Source organism: Urocitellus parryii, chromosome 3, assembly GCF_045843805.1.
Source record: "Urocitellus parryii isolate mUroPar1 chromosome 3, mUroPar1.hap1, whole genome shotgun sequence".
Taxonomy (NCBI): Eukaryota; Metazoa; Chordata; class Mammalia; order Rodentia; family Sciuridae; genus Urocitellus; species Urocitellus parryii.
The window spans coordinates 14,958,558-14,983,118 of NC_135533.1; the positions used below are offsets into that span (position 1 = coordinate 14,958,558).

The window sequence follows — 24,561 nt, forward strand, 5'->3', positions numbered from 1 at the left end:
TTGAATCCAGGGGTGCTTAATCACTGACCCACATCCCCAGATCTTTTTTATCTATTTTATTTAGAGACGGGTTTTGCTGAGTTACTTGGGACCTTGCTAAGTTGCTGAAATTGGCTTTGAACATCCTGTCTCAGCCTCCTGAGCCACTGGGCATGCTTCACCATGCCTGGAAAGAATGTTATATATTTCACATACATATAAAAACAAACAGTATGGGACCCTTTGAGGTTGGATTTTTTAACAGAATATAATGTCCTTATTCCTTGTTAATCTAAGTTACAGGTTTGACAATAGTTGGCCATTATTATGGTCATCCTGCAAAAGAAGGAGGGATCCCCACCCAAAGTTTGATTGTGGTATTGAGAGTGGAGATGTCACATATACCCCAAGGGGTATGAGAAGATTTCTTACATACATAGTTGAGGTCTCTTTCAAGAGCAGAGTAGACCTCTCAAGCAGGTCTGATATGGCCTGAGAAAGCAGAAAAAGGATTCTGGCCTGGGGTTAGGGGTGAAGACCAGGTGGGGCATCCTGAGCTGGGTCAGTGCTTGAATGGTTTGTATCACTCAATGGCACCAAGGGAGGCAGCATCCAGGCTTTCTTGTCATTTTGTCCAGATGTGGGGCCCAAAGGGATGAAGGAGGGGTGAGGTTTAAAAGCCATCAACACTCAAACATCAGGAAATGGAGTCAGTCTCCTCATCCGTTTCTTTTTATATGTTTAACCATTCACCTATATAAAGATTTTTTTTCTAGTTTGACACTATTACAAATAAAGAAAACTATTATTAACATTTGGGTGTTTGTATGGATAGAAGTTTCCATTTCTCTGGGATAAACGTATAGGCCATCATTGTAAGTGTGTTTGTATCGAGTCCTTCTAGTGAATCATGAAACTAGTGGGTTGCTATGAGAAGATGTGCCAAGTTGTTTTTCATGGTGATCATTTTCCTTTGACTTTAACACTATCCCACTTTTATCTCCTCTATAGCTTTAATCCATCAAAATGGCTATACTCTCTTGAATCTTTAATCTCCCTTTCCTTAGCCTACAGTATAATTTTACCCATGAAAATTAACTCTCCACCCCAACTCCCCTAAATCCATACTGTTTTCCCTTTTAAGCTGGCACCATAATTTTTTTCCTTATCCTCAAAATCATGAATTTAAAGACTCTGGTCAACATTATACTCATTACACCTGTTTTCTAATCTGACTTTCTTCTCTATCTGCTGCTACTGCCATCTCAGTTCTTGTATATTTCTATCTAGATATAGAATTTAACATTCCCCTTCCTTGGCTTGTGATAAATAGGAATTAGAAAAAGAGAAATGAAAATCATTTTTTCCTCTCCTGATTCTTCTAAATACTTTTCTGGGTTCACTCTGTGAGTTTCCTAATTGTATAATTTCTATTGGGAGCTCCAATGATACTTGGTATTTAATACATCTAAAATTGAAATCATTTCCTGTCTGTTAATGTTTTCTTTTCCTCAGCCTTCTGTAACTTACTTAATCACATTACTGCCCACTGAATCATATTAAACTGTTATTTTCAAGTTTCCAATGTCTCGAATCCTTCTCTACTAATGGTGATACTTCTTTTTTAGTAATGATTCACTTTGAAACATGCTGTTATCGATTAGCTTAACACTGTATTCTCTTTATCTGATATTTTCCGATATTTTCAATAGGATGAGATATTCCAAAAATAGAAATTTTCTAGGATTTGAGGCTAATATTTTTTAAAAACTTGTAATCTACAGGATAAGGTCCCAAACTACTTTTCTCTGGGGTTGGGGTTGGGGTTGTGGCTCAGTGGCAGAGTGCTTGCCTAACACATGTGAGGCACTAGGTTTGATCCTCAGCACCACATATAAATAAATAAATAAAATAAAGGTATTGTGTGTATAACTAAAAATAAATAAATAAATGAATAAAACTACTTTTCTTTGTCTTTTCAACTACCTCTTGACACATCTCTCTCCCCCAATATCTAATTATCTGTCTATCTAATACACACACACACACACACACAAACACAGACTAGTGTTAAATATGACTGCTTTCTTCTCCCTTTTTCTGGTTCCTTTGTATTTCCTATCTACCATTTATATCTTAATATTCTTCAAGGCTTGGTTTACAACACTTCTCACTTATTTCCTTTCTTGGTAAATCTCACTGTTTTTGAGGATTTCAATTACTACTTAAATGTTGACGATGATTCCCAATCTGTCTCTAGACATAATTTCAGAATCAAATTTCTGACCAACAGATGAATATATGAATGATATCTATAAATACTGTCCACCTCTGGAGTTCAGTAATTTATATACTTAAGTCTAGTGTTAATTTATAAAAAGGATATTTCTGATATGACTATGCAAAAATCTTTGCACCAATAACCACTTAGGTTCTAGGACATTTTCCCCTAAAATTTAGCCACTGCAGCAATGCAATGCTCATTTTCAATTTTCCCTTTACTACCTCTCAAACTCACCTTGTAACAGTCATTAGCAATGAGCTGTAAAAGACTAAAGGACTCGCCAGAAGTTTCCATCTTGAGATAAAGTTCCCAGGCTAGTCTTGGTTTCTTATTCATGATATCTACAAAAGGAAAGAAATAGTTATGATTTTTAAATGAAAAAGAAATAACTTCTGGCAGGGGATGGTGGTGCATACTTATAATCTCAGCTACTGGGGAGGCTGAGGCAGGAGGATTGCAAGCTTTAGGTCAGCATGGGCAATTTAGGGAGACCCCGTCTCAAAATAAAACTTTAAAAGGGCCGGGGATATAGCTCAGTGATAGAGTAGTTGCCTAGTATGCATGAGGCCCTGGCCTCAATCCTAGTACTGAAAAAAAAAAAAAAAAAAAAAAACAGAAAAAGGAAAAAAGAAAGAAGACAGGAAATAACTTTTGCATATTGTTATTCTATATTCTAAATATATAAAGTAGTGGTAGAATACCCTTACATGGAAAGTTTGCAATGTTGGCATTAAGCTGGCTGTCTACTGGAATCCTACCATATTTAAAATATTTCAGATTCATATAATTGTTTTTTAGATTGAGTTGATTTCCTGTAGTTTCTACTTTGCTAATTTGCTTAAGAGGACACCTATCATTCATTCAATCCTATTCACAGTTTCCATTCACTTAGAAAACCTAACTGCATGTGGCTCAGTGGTGGCACTTTTGCCTAGCAAACATACATATAAATAAAATAAAGGTCCATCAACAACTAAAGAATATTAAAAAAAAAAAAAAGAAAAAAAAAAGAAAAGAAAACCTAACTGCTAGGTTGGGGTTGTAGCTCAATGGTAGAGTGCTTGCCTAGCAAGTGAGGCACTTGGGTTTGATCCTTAGCACATGTAAAAATAAATGAATAAATTTAAAAAGGTATTGTGTTCATCTATAACTATGAATGTTAAAAACAAAACAAAACAAAAACCCTAATTGCGAAAATTTTCCTGTGGCTTAGAAAAAAAAAAAATCAATGAATATTTGAAATCCGAGTTAAAAAAAAAAAAAGAGCCAAAAAAAAATAATAATGAGAGCACGTATAGACTATATGTATATAAAAATATTACAATTTTGACATTTTGGCACTTTTCAGGCCTAGAAATAGAAAAGGTAAATCAGAGTGTATTATTTCACAAACAACATGGTACACTGAGAGTTTGGAAACCTTAATGAAGTAGAAGAACTTGACATTTATCAGGACTATAAGTAGTAGGTGAGTGTTGGTTGGTGGAACTAATCATAGGATGAACTTTCCTAACATATTTACATGGCAACTCTTACTGAGTATTATTAACCACCTTTAATTTCAGTGTTTACTCATTCTTTTTTTTTTTTTTTTTTTTTTAGAGAGAGTGAGAAAGAGGGAGAGAGAAAATTTTAATATTTATTTTTTAGTTTTCGGCAGACACAACATCTTTGTTTGTACGTGGTGCTGAGGATCGAACCCGGGCCGCACGCATGCCAGGCAAGCGCGCTACCGCTTGAGCCACATCCTAGCCCAGTGTTTACTCATTCTATAGAAAAAAATACAAGAAATGCTTAAACATTAGATAATGCTTAATGTAATTTCAAAACAGATTATAAAATAAGAAAAATAAAAAGAAAATCATTGCTTATATTTATGTATTTAAAAGAAGACTCACAGCACCGAGCTAACCAACTGAGGTAAACGTAATCATTTTTCATCTTCTCACTTTGGATCAAGAGAAACACCTACAACAAGAGGAAAGAAAGGAAATAAATCTGAGAATAGTTTTGTAATAAAAACATATAATATCAGCTTACCTTAGACTGATGATCAATATAGCCTTATAGATTAATAACAAAATTAAATTGAAGAATTCAAATAAATTATTTTGAAAAAATCAAGACAATCAATCTATGGAGTTTGAAATCAGGACAGTGGGTGACCCTGGGGGAAGGGGACTGACTTACAATGGAGATGAGGGGTTTCAAGGGTTTTGATGATATTGTTTCATGATCTAGGTGATAATAACATAGGTATGTTGACTTCATTGCTATTCATCACAGGGCATACTTGTTATTTGTATACTTTTCTATACATGTTATAATTCTATAAAATTTATCAAAAAGGGTAAATATTAATGTTATAAAACCTATATTTTGGACTGGGATCATGGCTCAGTGGTAGAGCGCTTGCCTAGCACGGGCAGGGCCCTGGGTTCAATCCTCAGCACCACATAAAAAACTAAATAAATAAGATAAAGATATTGTGTCCAACTACAACTAAAAAATAAATATTAAAAAAAAAAACAAAAAACCTGTATGTCAGGCTGGGGTTGTGGCTCAGAGGTAGGGCGCTCGCCTAGCACACACACGGCCCTGGGGTCGATCCTCAGCACCACATAAAAATAAAAAAATAAAGGTATTGTATCCAATTACAACTAAAAAATAAACAACAAAAAAAACCCTATATGTCTATTCACATTGTACTTTTTAAGGTAATCTAAGAACAAAAGAATCTTTAGTAGTCCTTTACCCTCAATCATTTTATTTTAGTAAGAAAAAGATAAAGATGTTTTTAGATAGACTCATTCAAATGTCTTCAAAAGCAGGTGTCTTAGTAAATGTCATTCTTTCAAACAAATAAACAAAAACAATTGGTACCCACCTCTTCACCCTCACTGGTATTACCTGTTGCTGCTTTGGCTTGGGCATAATTAAAGTTAAAGATGTCATCATTATAGAAGTAACTCTGAAAAACATCCCAAAAATGGCCATAATGAGCATTAACTTTAATATATTAAAGTACAAAACCATTAGTTATAGTGGATAAATATATAAATAATCTCAAGGAATTAGGTTAATTCCTTGTCTCTAATGCCACGAGAGAAAAAAAAAAAAGGGCTACCTTATCTGTAAGAGTATCTAACTTCTGACACATTATTTATAGTATTTCACACATACAGTCATATAGATAATTCTATACTGACCTTAAATGAATTGAGGTAAATCAAGACATCATCAAATTGTTTAAGCAGGAAGAAACATGAAGCCATACATTGCCTCCCTGGAATTGTGTCTGAAATGGAAGGGGAAAAGAAACCATGGAAGTTAATGAAACTAAAAGCTCTCTTTAGTTGAAATTTGAGTTAGTATACAATTTAGAAATAGGAATACATTCCAAGACATCTTTCTAGATTCTGCAATTACAGATTCTGTTTAGTGGATCAAGCCTCAGCATAACAGAGGGCACAGCACTTGAGTGACTAATAATCTCTCTGGGGGGTTAACTCCCAAAGTACAAAATGAACAAGTCTCTTCAGGTACACTGGCTCCAGTATTCCCCAGATCATTTTTTGGGTTTTGATTCTCTCATCCAACTCTAACATCTATACAATCAATGTATCTTGATCTCCTTTATCACTTGTCTAAGACAACTAGCACCTCCAGTCTCAAACGGAGAAATAACTTGTCATAGAACCAGCAGATTCTTATCCCAATCCAACTTTCTGTCTGGCATCAGCCTCCTACTAGAGGTAGCAGAGGACTAGTATAATCCTGACCCCTGCCACAGGCATTCTCAAGATTCTACCCAGTTCAATTTTTTTTCCATAGCACTTATCACAGTCTGATATATCATATAACCTATTTATGCATTATGTCCTTAGTCTGTCTGTTCCACAAGACTGTAAGCTCCACAAGGGTAGGAAGTTTTGTTCATTTGTTCATTTTGTTTACTGCTATATTCATTCATCCCCAATACCTCAATACATTTTTGTTAGATGAATAAATTAATGAATATACAGGGAAAGAAAATTATTTCACACATAGTATTGATGAAACAATTGTGAATATCTCAGGGGTGATAAAAATATTTAACAATCTGTTGAGCATGAATAACATTAATCAGAATAGATGCCAGCCATAGACAACTGGTATAGGTAGCCAGATCAATTCATACTGGATATTAGCCCCCCCGCCTTTTTTTTTTTTTTTTTTTTTTTGGTACTGAGGATTGAACTCAGGGGCACTCGACCACTGAGCAACATCCCCAGCCATATTTTGTATTTTATTTAGAGACAAAGTCTCACTGAGTTTCTTAGTGCCTCACAGTTGCTGAGGCTGGCTTTGAACTTGCAATTTTCATGCCTCAGCCTCCCAAACTGCTGGGATTATAGGCATGTGCCATCACGCCCCAGCTACTATCAGCCCTTTCTATAGCCCTTCCTCAAATCCTACACTGAATCTATTTTTTCTTTATTTTATTTTTTAGTTGTTGATGGACACAATACCTTTATTTTATTTATTTTTATGTGGTGCTAAGGATTGAACTCAATGCCTCACATGTTCTAGGTGAGTGCTCTACCACTGAGCTACAAACCCAGCCCTTTACACTGAATCTTGACTGATGAAATCAATTACTTTAATAGTAAAAATAAAGTCACTATTACTGGGAAATATATGTGAACCTTAGGTTGCTATTCCAGGAAGAAACCACTTTCTAAGTTTAATATCCATGTAAGAAATCATTACATAAAAGATAAACTTAAATATCATTTTAATTTTTTTATATGGGTGAAAAACCACAGGCAAAGTTTAAAGGCCAATGATCCACTGGAAAAAATATGTGCAATATGACCAACAGTTAATATGTAAAGAACTATTGAGGGCTGGGGATATAGTTCAGTTGGTAGAATGCTTGTCTTGAATGCACAAGGTTGAATCCCCAGCATCACAAAAACAATAACAAAAAAAGAACTATTGAAAATTCAATAAAATGTAACAATTCATATTAAAACTGATTCATACTTTTAAAACTCTCATGATCTAAAGAGTAAATATATACTCATTTATTTATTTATTCTCTCATTCCACTTTAGCTAAGATACTCAGAAATGATAATTCCAATATTCTGACCTCCCACTTTATAATATGAAGCCTAACATATATCCCTAGACAAAAAAAAAAAAAATGAAACTTCACCAGTTAACATTACCCAACTCCAATTGTGAGTCATGCTCATTAGTATAGATTTCAAACATACCACATTCACTTGCTGATCCTCCCACCAACTGGAAGAACTGCTGGGCAATTTTCATATGATCCCTCTGAAAAACAAAACAGAGCTGATATAGAAGATAAGGTAAAAATATTTTATTTATATTGCACTTTATGGTTCTAGTATATTTGTCAAGATTTAACATATATCCTTATTTTAAATAATGACCAAAATAATACTGATTCTTACTAGCAAAAGCAACTATAAAGTGATAATCTGAAATTGAATGAAAACTTATGCAGGGTCAGATAGAAAAGGAGAAGAAAAATCCAGTCCCCCAAGTCTGTTATAAAAGTCCTGGTCTTAAATAAACTTATTTACTCACTTTTCAACAAATACTTAATGTTCTTTTATCATACATTCAATTTTGGTGTAGAAGGTACAGATATAACAATGAGTGTTTGTTGAACTCACTTATTTATCAATAAGTATTTATTGCATATTTATATAAGACACTATGGAGTAAATTAGAGATAAAAAGATTTACTTATATCCCAATTTGTTCCATAAAGAACTTAACAGGCCATATTAACATGGATAAGAACCTAATTTTAGAGTTTTTTGGTGCTCATAAAATGTTCTCCTAGAGGAGTCAGGGGTATGATTCAGAGGTAGAGCACATAGTAAGTACAAGGTCCTAGGTTCACTCAAAGCACCTTAAAAAAAAAAGGCTTACCTAGAGAAATAATATTCCCTGTTTTATAGATGCCAAAATTATAGCTCAGAGATGTAAAAGGTTTTTTAAAAAACAGACACTGCTGAAAATGAGAATAAACCTTTGCAATGATCTTTTTGTTATTAAATATAAGCACTGTATAAAAGTAGGGTTCTTGAGGCTGGGGGTGTGACCTGCCGAGCACATGTGAGGCACTGTGTTTGATTCTCAGCACCACATAAAATAAATGAATAAATAAATAAATATATTGTGTCCAACTATAACTAAAAATAATAATAATAATAAAGAATAGGGCTCTTGGGCTGGGGTTGTGGCTCAGTGGGAGAGTGCTGGCCTAGCATGCGTGAGGCACTAAGTTCAATCCTCAGCACTACATATAAATAAATAAAATAAAGGTTCATGGACAACTTAAAAAAAAAAAGTAAAAGCTTTAAAAAAAATAGAGCTCTTTTTAAACAAAGTATCAATTTTTAGGATTAGGGCTTCTCTTTCTCTGTCTCTTTTTTCAGTCTTTAAATAAAAGTTAAAAAAAATTTTATAGTTGTAGATGAATAGCATGTCTTTATTTTATTTGTTTATTTTAAGTGGTGCTGAGGATCGAACCCAGTGCCTTACATGCGCAAGTCAAATGCTCTGCCACTGAGCCCCAGCCCCAATCCTTGTTGTTGTTTTTTAACAATGGAATCTAGATTTGAGGGTCTTTTTTAAAAAATTTTTTAAGGGCTGGGGATGTGGCTCAAGCGGTAGCGCAATCGCCTGGCATGCGTGCGGCCCAGGTTCCATCCTCAGCACCACATACCAACAAAGATGTTGTGTCCGCCAAGAACTAAAAAATAAATATTAAAAATTCTCTCTCTCTCTTTCTCTCTCTCTCCTCTCTCACTCTCTCTTTAAAAAAAATTTTTTTTAAATTTATTTTTAATTTTTTTATTGGTGGTGCCGGTTGGGATTAAACCCAGGGCCTTGTGCGAACAAGGCAAGCATTCTACCAACTGAACTATATCCCCGGTCCTGTATTGGAGGTTTTGTAGAAATGAAAGGAACTGTAGAAGAGCCTGTGGGTAATCTTATTACTGGTTGCACTTTGATATCCATTTTGGTCTTTTCCACATATCTATCACTTTGCAAACTATGGATTACCAATAAATTCATACTCACCGAACCCATTTCCTGGCCAAGGGCTGCATTAACCACTCCTTTGAGGATATACTCCTGGAAATGTACAATAACACTGATTAATTTAAGAAGAATTTAGAGCTGTGAGATAGATATCTTACTAGTTAATCCCTTACGTCATCATGGTACTTCATACACTGAGTCACTTTTCTCTATTATATCCCTGGCTTGAATGAAAGAAGTAGGAGACTTTCATTTAATTTCCAGTAGGCATGTATCGATGCAATAGAATTCATCATTATTTGTAAACTCCCACTGTGTGTGTGTGTGTGTGTGTGTGTGTGTGTGTGGTGCTGGGGATTGAACCCAGGGCCTTGTGCATACATAAACTTCTAATCTTATTAATAAATCAGTGGAAACTCCAGGAATAACTTCTGTAATTCAGTTAAAGGGGGAAAAACCCCAATTAAAAACCCTTGGGAGTCTGAGGCAGGAGGATCAAGAGTTCAAAGCCATCCTCAGCAAAAGCAAGGCACTAAGCAACTCAGTGAGACCCTGTCTCTAAATAAAATACAAAATAGGGCTGGGATGTGGCTCAGACGTCAAATGCCCTCAGTGCAATCCCCAGTACCAAAAACAAAAACAACAACCACACGTTCATGTGATGTTTTTTTTTTTTTTTTCTTCTTGTCGTGCTAGGGTTCAAACCCAGGGACTTATGCATGCCAGACAAGCACTCTACCAACTGAGCTACATCTCTAGCCTGTATGTGATCATTTTTTTTATACTTAAAGTATGTAATTTATTGTATAACAATATTATTATATAATAATGTTAACTTTTGAAGCATTTATTTACATAATATTAATAATTATATTAATTAGTTACTAATTATATCAATACTAATAAAAATGGAGTTTATTATGAACTAGATTAGCAGTTCTCAAACCCTTCACCTCAGGTCACTTTTATTTTTAAATTAATTAATTAATTAATTCTAATTTGTTATATATGACAGCAGAATGCATTTCAATTCATAGTATACATATAGAACACAATTTTTCATGTCTCTGACTGAACACAAAATAGAGTCACACCATTCATGTCTTCATACATGTACTTGGGGTAATGATGTCCATCTCATTCCACTATCTTTCCTACCCCCAGTCCTATCTAAAGTTCCTCCATTCCTCCCATGCTTCCCACCCCCCATCCCCATTATAGATCAGCACCCTCATATCAGACAAAACATTCTGCATTTGTTTTGGGGGGATTGGCTGCTTCATTTAGCATGATATTCTCCAACTCCATCCATTTACCTGCAAATGCCATGATTTTATTCTCTTTTAATACTGAGTAGTAATCCATTGTGTATATATACCACAGTTTCTTTATCCATTCATCTACTGAAGGGCATCTAGGTTGCTTCCACAATTTAGCTATTGTGAATTGAACAGCTAGAAACATTGATGTGGCTGTGTCCCTGTAATATGCTGTTTTTAAGTCCTTTGGGTATAAACTGAAGAGTGTGACAGATGGGTCAAATGGTGGTTCCATTCCAAGTTTTCCAAGAAATCTCCATACTGCTTTCCAGATTTGTTGCACCAATTTACAGTCCCACCAGCAATGTATGAGTGTGCTGCGACTTTCTTCCCACATCCTTACCAACACTTATTGTTGTTTGAATTCTTTTTAAAAAATTTTTAATTCGTTACATATGACAGCAGAATGCATTACAATTCATATTACACATATAGAGCACAATTTTTCATATCTCTTGTTGTACACAAAGTAGGGTCACACTATTTGTGTCTTCCATACATGTACTTAGGGTAATGATGTCCATCTCATTCCACTGTCTTTCTTACCCCCATGCCTGCTCCCTTCCTCTCCCTCCCCTTTGTCCTATCTAGAGTTCATCTAATCCTCCCATGCCCTGTCCCCCCAACCACATTAAGAATCAGCATCCTTAAATCAGAGAAAACATTTGGCATTTGTTTTTTTGGGATTGGTTAACTTCACTTAGCATAATCTTCTCCAACTCCATCCATTTGCCAGCAAATGCCACGATTTTATTCTCTTTTAATACTAAGTAATATTCCATTGTGTATATACACCACATTTTCTTTATCCATTAATCTACTGCAGGGCATCTAGGTTGGTTCCACAATTAACTATTGTGAATTCTGCTGCTGTAGTATGCTGTTTTTAAGTCCTTTGGGTATAGACCGAGGAGTGGGATAGCTGGATTAAATGGTGATTCCATTTCCATTTTTCCAAGGATTCTCCACATTGCTTTCCATATTGGCTGTACCAATTTGCAGTCCCACCAGTGCCTTTTTCCCCACATCCTCGTCAACACTTATTGTTGTTTTGTATTCTTTGGTTTTTAAGATTTTTTAGATGTTGATGAACCTTTATTTTATTCATTTACTTATATGTGGTGCTGAGCATTGAATCCAGTGCCTCACACATGCTAGGCAAGCGCTCTGCCACTGAGCCACAACCCCAGGGTCCCACCCCAACCCCTGTTGTTTGTATTCTTAATAGCTGCCATTCTGACTGGAGTGAGATGAAATCTTAGAGTAGTTTGATTTGCATTTCTCTAATTGCTAGAAATGTTGAACATTTTTAAAATTTATTTGTTGATTGATTGTATATCTTCTTCTGAAAAATGTATGTTCAGTTCCTTGGTCTACTTATTGATTAGATTATTTGTTTTTTGGTGGTAAGACTTTTGAATCATTATATATCCTAGAGATTAGTGTTCTGATATGCCTGTGGTAAAAATTTGCTCCCTTTCTGTAGGCTCTCTTTCACTTCACTGATGGTTTCTTTTCTGAGAAGAAGCTTTTTAGTTTGAATCCTGATTTATTGATTCCTGATTTTATTTTTTGCACTATAGGAGTCTTATTAAGGAAGTTGAGGCCTGATCCCACATGATGAGGATTTGGGCCTAATTTTTCTTGTATTAGGTACGGGATCTCTGGTTTAATTCCTAGGTCCTGGATCCACTCTGAGTTGAATTTTGTACATGGTAAGACTAGGGGCTTAATTTCATTTTGTTGCATATAGATTTCCAGTTTTCCCAGAACCATTTGTTGAAGAGGCTATCCTTTCTCCAATATATGTTTTTGGCATCTTTGTCTAATATGAGATAACTATGTTTATATGGGTTAGTCTCTGTATCCTCTATTCCGTATCATTAGTCAACAAGTCTATTTTGGTACCAATACTATGCTGTTTTTGTTACTGTTGCTCTGCAGTATAGTTTAAAGTCTGGTATAGTGATGCCACCTGCTTCACTCTTCTTGCTTAAGATTGCTTTAGCTATTCTGGGTCTCTTATTTTTCCAGATGAATTTCATGACTGCTTTTTCTATTTCTATGAGGAATGTCATTGGGATTTTGATTGGAATTGCATTAAATCTGTATAGTGCTTTTGGTAGTATGATCATTTTGACATTCTGCCTATCCAAAAACAAGGGAGATCTTTCTATTTCTAAGGTCTTATTTATTTCTTTAGCATTCAATAGATAAATTGTAGAGGTCTTTCACCTCTTTTGTTGATTCCCAAGTATTTTTTTTTTTTAGGCTATTTTAAATGGGGTAGTTTTCCTAGTTTCTCTTTCAGAGGATTTGTCACTGATGTTTGGAAATGCCTTTGATTTATGGGTGTTGATTTTATATCCTGCTACTTTGCTGAATTCATTTATTAGTTCTAGAAGTTTTCTGGTGGAATTTTTTGGGTATTCTAGGCATAGAATCATATCATCAGCAAACAGTGATAACTTGATTTCTTATTTTCCTATCTTTATACCTTTAATTTCTTTCATCTAATTGCTCTGGCTAGAGTTTCAATAACTATGAAGTGGTGAAAGAGGGCATCCCTGTCTCGTTCCCGTTTTTACAGGGAATGCTTTCAATTTTTCTTCATTTAGAATGATATTGGCCTGGGGCTTAGCATAGATAACTTTTACAATGTTGAGATATGTTCCTGTTATCCCTAGTTTTTCTAGTGTTTTGAATATGAAGGAGTGCTGAATTTCGTCAAATGCTTATTTTTAATCTATTGAGATTATCATATGATTCTTATTTTTAAGTCTATTGATGTGATGAATTACATTTATTGATTTCCATATATTGAACCAAGCTTGCATCCCTGGGATGAACCCCACTTGATCACAGTGCACTATCTTTTTGATATGTTTTTGTATTCAATTGTCAGAATTTTATTGAGAATTTTTGCATCTATGTTCATTAGAGATATTGGTCTGAAGTTTTCTTGATATGTCTTTTTGAGGTTTTGAAATCAGGGTGATATTGGCCTCATAGAATGAGTTTAGAAGTGTTCCTTTTTTTCTATTTCATGAAATAATTTGAAGAATATTGGTATTAGTTCTTCTTTGAAGGTCTTGTAGAACTCAGCTGTGTATCCATCTGGTCCTGGGCTTTTCTTGGTTGGAAGGCTTCTGATGGAGTCTTCTATTTCATTGCTTGAAACAGATCTGTTTAACTTGTGGATATCATCCTGATTCAGTTTGGGCAAATCATATGACTCTAGAAATTTATCAATGTCTCCAAATTTTCTTTTTTATTGGAGTATAAATTTTCAAAATAATTTCTAAATATCTTCAGTATTTCTGTAGTGTCCATCATGATATTTCCTTTTTCATCACAGATGTTAGTAATTTGAGTTTTGTCTCTCCTTCTCTTTGTTAGCATGGCTAAGGGTCTATCAATTTTATTTATTTTTTCAAGAACCAAATTTTTTGTTTTGTCAATGTTTTCAATTGTTTCTTTTGTTTCAATTTCATTGATTTCTGCTCTGATTTTATTTATTTATTTATTTATTTATTTATTTTTAAGAAAGATTGACTTCTTTTTTTTTTTTTCGAAAGAGAGAGAGAGAGAGAGAGAGAGAGAGAGAGAATTTTTTAATATTTATTTTTCACTTTTCGGCGGACACAACATCCTTGTTGGTATGTGGTGCTGAGGATCGAACCCGGGCCGCACGCATGCCAGGCGAGCGCGCTACCTCTTGAGCCACATCTCCAGCCCCTCTGCTCTGATTTTAATTATTTCCTGTCTTCTGCTTTTGGTGTTGATTTGTTCTTTTTCCAGGGTTTTGAGATGTAATGGTAGGTCATTTATTTGTTGACTTTTTCTTCTTTTAAGAAATGAACTCCATGCAGTGAACTTTCCTTAGTACTGCCTTTGTAGTGTTCCTGAGATTTCAATATGCTGTATCAGTATGCTGTATCATTCACCTCTAAAAATTTTGATCTCCTCCTTGATGTCTTTGGAACCCATTGTTCATTCAATAGCATATTATTTAGTCTTCAGATGTTAGAGTAGCTTCTGTTTTTTATTTTATCATTGATTTCTAATGATTTTATTCCATTATAACCATAGAATGCAGAACCCATTGTTCATTCAATAGCATATTATTTAGTCTTCAGATGTTAGAGTAGCTTCTGTTTTTTATTTTATCATTGATTTCTAATGATTTTATTCCATTATAACCATAGAATGCAGAACCCATTGTTCATTCAATAGCATATTATTTAGTCTTCAGATGTTAGAGTAGCTTCTGTTTTTTATTTTATCATTGATTTCTAATGATTTTATTCCATTATAACCATAGAATGCAGACTACTATCTCTATTTTTTCCTTTTTAGTTTTTGATGTACCTTCATTTTATTCATTTATTTATATGTGGTACTGAGTATTGAACCCGGGGCCTCACACATGCTAGGACAGTGCTCTACCACTGAGCTACTAGGCCAACCCCCCTTTTAATTTTTAAATAATTTTTTTTTAGTTGTTGATAGACCTTTATTTTATTTATTTATTTATATGTGGTGCTGAGAATCAAATCCAGTGCCTCACACATGCCCGGCAAGTACGCTACCACTGAGCCCCAGCTCTAACCGCAGTATCTATTTTTTTGAATTTGCTAAGAGTTTTGTGGCATAATATATGGTCTATTTTAGAGAAGGATCCATGTGCTTCTGAAAAGAAAGTGTATTCACTCACTGATGGATGAAATATTCTATATAAGTCTGTTAAGTCTAAGTTATTGATTGTATTATTGAGTTCTACGTTTCTTTGTTTAGCTTTTGTTTGGAATATCTATCCAGTGGTGAAAAAGGTGTGTTAAAATCACCCAGAATTATTGTGTTGTGCCCCAACTAAAGATGGCAATGAAAGTATCCAAAGATGTAGGCAGCTGCTTCCAGCAATGGGTTGTTGGGTTGGGTGGGGCAAGGCAGTGGCATTGAACTGTGTGTTCAGAGATGCATCTCTGTGGAGTGCAGTTGTTGTGGCTGGTGGTTGCCTCTGGACCCAGGTGCAGGCTACCACATGAAGGGGACTGTGGCAGTAGTTGCAATGTCCCAAGATGGAGACAACTGGAGGAGCCCCACATTGGTAGATGAGGGTCTACATGGGAGTGGTGGCTGGAGCTCCTGTTTAGATGGGCAGCCTAGAGTCCTGCATGGGTGCTAATGCTGGTGGTCCTACTTGGGCACCTGGAGGACCTGTGTGGATGAGTGACTGGGAGTCCTGCACTGACGCTCAGTCTTAGAGACCTGTGCGGTACAGCCGGAGCAGCTATGGGGGGAGGGTCCTCTAATCACTCAGCAGAGAAACAGTATTCCCATTACTTGAATCCCAGGTCCCAGAGTGATAGAGAATGCAGCCTCTCTCTAGCCTGCCACTTTGGATCCCCCCATATGTAATCATTTTTATCACCCTATTAGTCACTGCTATTCTGTGTCCAAATCATTTATATATATATTCTTTTTTCCCTTTCCAATGTTATAACCTTCCTTTGTTATGATCCTTTTCCTTAAAAAAAAAATCCTTCATATTTGTAAGATATTCTTTCTTTTTAAGAGTCTGGGGCCTCATCTGTATCCCTATTTTCTTTCTTTTTTTTTAAAGAGAGAGAGAGAGAGAGAGAGAGAGAGAGAGAGAGAGAGAATTTTTTAATATTTATTTATTAGTTTTCAGCGGACACAACATCTTTGTTTGTATGTGGTGCTGAGAATCGAACCCGGGCGGCACACATACCAGGCAAGCGTGCTACCTCTTGAGCCACGTCCCCAGCCCTATATCCCTATTTTCATATTAATTCTTTAATAGATACATTCCTTAGCAGGTTTAGCAATTTTTCTTTAAAAGGGCCCATTAAAAAATAGCAGAAAAGGGGCTGGGGTTGTAGCTCAGTGGTAGAGCACTTGCCTAGCATGTGTGAGGCACTGGGCTTGATTCTCAGCACTGACTATAAATAAAAAAAATAATAAAGGTACATTGACAACTAAAAAATACATTTTAAAAACAGCACAAAGGGCTGGGGATGTGGCTCAAGCAGTAGCGTGTTCGCCTGGCATGCGTGCGGCCCAGGTTCAATCCTCAGCACCACATACAAATAAAGATGTTGTGTCCGCCAAAAACTAAAAAATAAATATTAAAAAAATTCTCTCTCTCTCTCTCTCTCTCTCTCTCTCTTAAAAAAATAGCACAAAAGATGCTGAAACTTCTAATATATTTGAGAAATATAACTGCTTATACTCCAAGGGGTCTGGTAATATTTTCATTCAGTCCTTCATTCAATAAAGAGAATACCAACTGTGTACTTAGTATACACTGTTGGAGACATAATACAGATAAATTCCCTAACTATAAGAAATTAACAATCTAATGGGGGATAAAGACAAGTTATAATTATACTAGTGAGATAAGTACATATACCTGTTAGTTTTATCAGAATTCTATGTTTTAATATATCAAACATTAATCTTTTGAGGAATCAACTCCATATAAGGGATTTTAACCAAAAAACCCAGAATAACCCAGCTATCCCTCTCCTCAGTCTATACCCAAAGGACTTAAAAACAGCATACTACAGGGACACAGCGACATCAATGTTTATAGCAGCTCAATTCACAATAGCTAAACTGTGGAACCAACCAAATGCCCTTCCATAGATTAATGAATAAAAAAAAAAAATGTGGCATATACACAATGGAATATTACTCAGCAATAAAATAGAATAAAATCATGGCATTTGCAGGTAAATGGATGGAATTAGAGAAGATAATGCTAAGTGAACTTAGCCAATCCCAAAAAACCAAATGCTAAATTTTTTCTTTGATATAAGGAGGCTGATTCATAGTGGGATAGGGAACGGGAGCATGGGAGGAATAGACGAACTCTAGATAGGGCAGAGGAGTTGGAGGGGAAAGGAGGGGGCATGGGGATTTATTAATGATGGTGGAATGTGATGATCATTATTATCCAAAGTACAGGTATGAAGGCACGAATTGGTGTGAATATACTATGTATACAACCAGAGATATGAAAAATTGTGCTCTATATGTGTAATATGAATTGTAATGCATTCTGCTGTCATATATAAATAAATAAATAAAAGCCCAGAACATTCATTCTCATATCAAAAGTCGCGTAAAACATTCCTAGATCAATATACATAGTCTCTTTTGGCATTCTACAAGCAGGACTCTTCTCTAATATAGCTCCTACCTATATCTCCAAAGTTCCACTTTCCATATTCTCTATTACCTGAGGAGTAGTAGGTTCCAGATCCTTAATTAAATTATAAGCTTCTTGTACATCATCTGAAATTTAAGAAATAAACATATCAATGTTTTTAAGCAAACCCTTCTGAAGCAGTCCCAAGAAAGATTATATCTTCTATATTCAAATTTTCATAGAAAATAGGGTTGAAGATATAGCTCAATTGTAGAACATTTGTCTCACATATTCAAGGCCCTAGGTTTGATCCCCAACCCTGTAAAATATATACTCACAGACAATATCATCTGTTTTGTCTGCCCTCTAATTCTCCATCAAGTTGTTGGAGAATTTTGCACAGTTATACCAAAGATAATCAAATAATCAAATATCCTTAGAAAACTTATATTAAACATGAGACACCTAAATATGTTCAAGCCAAGAATATGCAAATGGCATTGTTTTTCGATAAGAAAAATGACCATTTTAAAAACTGTATAAGAATGGAATGATGAAGTCTAAGATTTGCTTTAAAATTTTCAGGAACAAAAAAATTAAGTGGTAGATAAAAAAGATTGGCAATATCTTTAAAATTATTGAATCTGGAGTTCCTGGGCATTTATTATAATATTTACTTTTGTTCACATTTAAAATTTTTCATAATAGCTGGGAGTGGTGGCGCATGCCTATGATCCCAGAAGCTTGGGAGGCTGAGGCAGGAGGATTGCAAGTTCAAAGCCAGCCTCAGCAACTTAGAGAGGCTGTAAGCAATTTAGCAATACCCTGTCTCAAAATAATAATAATAATAATAAAGGGCTGGGGTGTGGCTCAGTGGTTAAGCAGCCCTAGGTTCAATCCCATGGTATAAACAGAAGAAAAAATTTTTTTCATAATAAACTAAATTTATAAAATTTATACACTGTTTCTTTAATTCTTGTCCAAAAGTATTTCTTTTTACTTATATATAAAACAGAGAGGACTGTTTGCAAGTCCATATTGTCATTTTAATAACCACATTTTCTTCAGTGAGCAATATGTGGTCTGGTTGGTTTCTACCACATACCTAAAAAGGCCCTCACTGTTGGTCTGCGTCTTACCCTCTCCTCTTTTTCCTCTTCCTTGACAGACTGCCACCACAAATGCATGGTAGCCACTACCCTGTCCTGGGAACTTAGGGAAAAATGACTTGAGGGATATGTCTAACAGTCTTTATTTAGGGTCAATAGATATCACATTCTCTTTGAATCATGTATCTCATAAGGCGCCCGGGGTACACAGAAACAGACAGACAATTAGGATAATTTTTAAAAACCACACAAGAAAATGTGAATATATATTATATATAAGGAGGAACGAAAAAAAGGAAGAACTACTACAAGGGAAATGGAAGAAAAACATGAGAAATCAAAAGGGAATGGATAGAAGACAGAACAATTAGAGGGAAAAAAGAAAAACAACAAGGAAAAAGTAGGTACTAACAGAAGAGGAAAGAGAAGAAAGAAAAAGCACATCAATAAGCACCAATAAATTTGTTATGTCCTATGAACTTGTTGCAAATGTACCTTTGGAAGTATTACAGATTTTAAAAGTTTAAGCAAGTAGTTCAATCAGAAGTTAAATATTTTTAAATTCTCATTATAAGACTATAACACATTTTTCTTACCTTGACGAAGGTAGTAAATCACGAGGTTTAGCCTAGCTTCAGGAATGACATCAACCAGAGGCGGTAAAACCTGTAAGGCCCCTTCTCCTCCTCGGAAAACAACCTAGAGATACAAAAATTATGTTACTGCAGCATGTATATATTTATTAGTGAAAATGTTTAAAAATTGGGTTCATGATATCCCACTAAACCAGTCTTGGGAATCAGTTAACACGTTGGGAATATTTATTGTTGGATGAATTATTACCTAATTCCTATGCCTCTTACCCTCTCCTCTTTTTCCTCTTCTCTACTTTTGATCCTTCTTAACACCCCTGTCATATTTAAATATTTCACTTTAACCCTGAAGCTGACCTAAAACCATCACTCTCTTTATCCTTTTTCTTCTTTTATTTATTTATTTATTTATTTATTTTGTGGTACTAGGGATTAAACTCAGGGGTGATTTACCACTAAGCTTCATTTCCCGCCCTTATCATATTATGTTTTGAGGTGGGGTTTCACTACACTGCCGAAGCTGGCCTCTAACTGTGGGTTCTCCTTTCTCAGTCTCCCAAGTAGCTGGAATTCAATGAGTCAAAGTGGGCTAGATGTGTGGCACACAGCAGATAATATTTTATTTAAGGGCTGGGGATGTGGCTCAGGCGGTAGCGCGCTCGCCTGGCATGCGTGCGGCCTGGGTTCGATCCTCAGCACCACATACAAATAAAAAAAATATTTTATTTATTTAATTAATTAATTTAATTAATTCAGTTAATATTCAATAGCACCTCCTATATGCCTATTTTTATAATAAGTACTGGGGTTACAGCAGGAACAAGTCACTCCCCTGCTACCCTACAGACTATTCAAGCAAGGGACAAATAAATTTTATCTATAGAAAAAAGCTAAGAAACCAAAAGCAGAAAAAACATCCATGAAAGGAGAATTGGTTTTGTACACTGTTGTATTTCCAGAGCCTAACACAGTGCCTAATACATAGTAAGTTGTTTCACAATATATAGAAATCAAGGCTATCAGGCATGAACTATATAATCTCTTCATTTTTACCACAATTTTCCTATTTTGTCATCATTTTTGGTTCCTCTGCAGTAGTCCCTTGTTTTTCCAAGATTAACTCCTTTGTCTGTCTTCTTTCTTATTTACTGGTACAGGGAATTGAACCCAGGAGTGATCTACCACTGAGCTACATCCACAGCCCTTTTTATTTTTTGAGACAGGATCTTTCTTGTTGAGACTAGCCTTGAACTTGTGATCCTCCTATCTTAGCCTTCTGAGTAGCTGGGATTATAAGAATATATCACCACACCAGGTTCACATGCCTTTATTATTTTTTTTTGTAGTTGTAGATGGACAGAATGTCTTTATTTTCTTTATTTTTATGGTGCTGAGGATCAAACCCAGTGTCTCACACACACTAGGCAAGTGCTCTGCCACTGAGCTACAGCCCCAGCACACCTGGCTTTTTTTTAATAGGTTTTTTTTAAATAGGTATTTTTATATATTTTATAGATGAACACAAAACCTTTATTTTTATGTGGTGCTGAGGATCAAACTCAGTGCCTCACACATGCTAGGCAGGTGCTCTACCAGTGATCCACAACCCCAGTCCCTCACCTGCCCTCCTGATCCCATGCCCCCTGACTCCATGTGAACCTTGTCTCTCCGTTGATGGATGTATCTTCACTCTTACTGAAGCATTGGTCCTACTTCTCAACTTTAAACACACAGGGGTTTTGTTTTCTTGAAGTCTTCCACTTGGCCCCATTGTTCCTTCAGAGAGTGCCCTATTTTTCTTTCTTTCAATGCTATGTTTCTAAAGTATGTAGCTTACTGCTTCTAATTTCTTCTTACCTTCTCATTCCTTAACCTCCTCCCTAAACTGGCTTTTTCTCTCAGCACATTAGTAAACATACTCCCTCAAGTCACAAATTAACCTATTTAACCAAATTCAAAGAACTTTTCTGTCTGCTTGCTCCAGTGTGTCTGCAATTATAACATTGTTGACTTCAAGATGACACTATGAATAACAGCACCATTTACTAAATGCTTACTACAGACTGAGCATCCTTAATCTGCAAATCCCAAATCTGAAACTTTCTGAGTACTGACATGATGCCACAAGTGGAAAATTCCACATGTGATCTCATATGACAGGTCACAGTCAAAATTCAGGCTCACTAAAAATATTATGTAGGTTATCTCCAGGCCATGTATATAAGGTGCATACGAAACGTGAATTTCATGTTTAGACGTGGGTCCCATCCCAACACATCTTATGTGTTTGCAAATTTTTAAAAATCTGGAATCTGAATTATATATGGAAGAAAAACTTTTGGTCCCAAGCTTTTCAGATAAGTGATAATCTGTATTTGCTATATAAAAAGTACCTTATACACAATATTTTATTTATATTTTATACAAAAAATAAGTACTTCAATTTTTCCTATTTTACATGAGAACACTGAAACCCAGCAATGTTAAGTCATAAAGCTAGTACATAGTATAGTTTGATTTTGACCTCATATCTGACTTCAAAATTGATATTCTTAACAATCATTTATATTGCTTTAACATTTTTCAGACTTTCAAAAATTACAGAAATATTATGTGGTTATTAGAAAAAAACTTAAATACAGCATCTCAAAGGAAAGAGGAAATTTCTGTATTCTTACTTCCCTCTCTAATTCTATTCTCCAAGGTTAACTCCATTTACTATCTAATGTGTTTCTTCCAGTTCTATACACATATAGTGTTTCTTTACCTTGAGCTGTATATTACATCCATCTAGGAAGCTTTTAAGAAAAACATTAGTAGCTATGTCCCAATTCAACCATTAAATAAGAATCCCTGGAAGATTGGGTGTGGTTGTATGTACCTATAATCCTAGCTACTTGGGAGGCTGACTTAGGAGGACCATTTTTAAGCCCAGGAATTCAAGGCCAACCTGGGCAACATAGAGAGACCATTCACCATCTCACCCCCAGAATATATGTATATCTAAGAATCCCTGGGGTTAGAGCCCATAATTAGTTTCAAAAGCCTCCCAGATGATTAAAATGGGCAGTTGTAAGTGACATGACATTATCTAGGTTGGCTCTTCTTTTGTTTAATATTTATTTTTTTAGTTGTAGTTAATCACAATACCTTCATTTTATCTATCTATCTATCTATCTATCTATCTATCTATCTATCTATTTATTTATTTATTTTTATGTGGTACTGAGGATTGAACCCAGGGCCTCACATGTGCTAGGCGAACACTCTACTGCTGAGCCACTACCTCAGCCCCTAGGTTAGCCCTTCTTGTCTGCCCTTTCTTGTCTCATATGCTGACTCTCCTTTCTCTGGCCCCCTAAGTACAAATGCTCTTTTGAAATCATAAATTTATATTTTTAATCCTTTCTTCCATATATATCCATGGTGTTGTTTTTTTCGTTTTCGTGGTGCTGGGGATTGAACTCACGGCCTTGTGCATGCAAGGCAAGCACTCTACCAACTGACCTATATCCCCAGCCTTTCTTCCATATATAATTGTCAGGACTTCACCAAGTGAAAATCTTCCATATTTATTTGCCAAGACTCTTATGATAACTCTTAAACTTAGCCTTGAACCAAGGGGAGCTTAGCCACTGAACCACATCTCCAGCCCTTTCTATATTTTATTTTGAGACTGGGTCTCAGTAAGTGGTTGAGGCTGGAATCCTTGCAATCCTCCTGCCTCAGCCTTCCAAACTGCTGGGATTACAGGTATGCACCACCATGTCCAACATACTCCAAACTTAAGTTCCAACCTATTATCTCAAATGCATTATTCTCCATAAAAGATATAATTGAACTTAATAAACTAGTTTAGAAGTGAAAAAATTAGTAGCAGGAGCCCATAATAGAAGCTATCCAAATACAATTTTATCTTTGATGGAGAATTGATCTAGAGAAGAAATGGATTTAATATAAGTCATTGCAAAGAAAGAATTACTAGAGTTTAGTGACTAGCAGATATTAGAAAAAAAAGTTGGGTGCAGGGTGCATGCCTATAATCCCAGCAATTCAGGAGGCTAAGACAGGAGGATCATGAGTTCAAAGCCAGCCTCAGCAACGACGAGGTGCTAAGCAACTCAGTGAGACCCTGTCTCTAAATAAAAGGCAAAACAGGGCTTGGGATGAGATCAGTAGTTGACTGCTCCTAAATTCAATCCCTGCTATCAAAAAAAAAAAAAAAAAAAAAAAAAGATATTAGAGACAAAGGGAAGAGGAGAGTCTAAAATAGCTGTGGTTTTCAGCTTGGGGACTAGAAGAATTAATGCTAAAAAACCAGAGAAATCAGAAGGAAAAGATAAAGTTATTATTATCATGATTTACCGACGAGGAAACTGAGACTCAGCAATATTACCTAACTTGCCCAAAGTTCCTCGTATCTGAGTTGAAAGCAGCTGTACTGTATCTCACTATATTACATGGTCAATAGAATCAAACTTAATCTGAGCTCAGATTTTTTTTTTAAAGCAATGGCCATCATAATCTAGCCCTAAACCTAACCACCCTGCCCAACTTTACTTTCCACTATTCCCCAGTACAAACTTACTTACTTCCAGTAAAATCAATGTGTTTGCAATCCTTCATATATCACGGTTGTTCAAGGTCCATGTCCCAGAAAATCTTGGCCTTCTTTCCAAGACCAGAAAATCTTTGCCATTTTTTCTACCCACAAGGATATATTTTCTTTGATCAAAAACCAAACATTGGGGGCTGGGGATGTGGCTCAAGCGGTAGCGCGCTCGCCTGGCATGCGTGCGGCCCGGGTTCGATCCTCAGCACCACATACCAACAAAGATGTTGTGTCCGCTGAGAACTAAATAAAATAAATATTAAAAATTCTCTCTCTCTCTCCCCTCTCTCTCCTCTCTCACTCTCTCTTAAAAAAAACAAACAAACAAACAAACATTGGGATCTACACTGCCTTGAGCTTCCTTCCAAAGGTAATATATATATCCCTGCCCTCCCAAAAAAGATTTCCTCAAGGA

At 35.6% G+C, this 24,561-nt stretch overlaps 1 protein-coding gene across 1 annotated transcript in view; it reads right to left on the reverse strand.

The window, feature by feature from the left end:
• The window catches only part of Ift56 (intraflagellar transport 56), a 66,257-nt gene that overhangs the window by 11,206 nt on the left and 30,490 nt on the right, over positions 1–24,561 (reverse strand). The window contains exons 9-16 of the mRNA XM_077796684.1: positions 19,538–19,640; positions 17,923–17,978; positions 9,376–9,429; positions 7,527–7,590; positions 5,473–5,561; positions 5,151–5,234; positions 4,162–4,231; positions 2,498–2,604 (exon numbers count right to left, since the gene is read on the reverse strand). Coding sequence (XP_077652810.1) covers positions 2,498–2,604; positions 4,162–4,231; positions 5,151–5,234; positions 5,473–5,561; positions 7,527–7,590; positions 9,376–9,429; positions 17,923–17,978; positions 19,538–19,640 — 627 coding nt within the window. The remainder of the gene's footprint in view (positions 1–2,497; positions 2,605–4,161; positions 4,232–5,150; positions 5,235–5,472; positions 5,562–7,526; positions 7,591–9,375; positions 9,430–17,922; positions 17,979–19,537; positions 19,641–24,561) is intronic.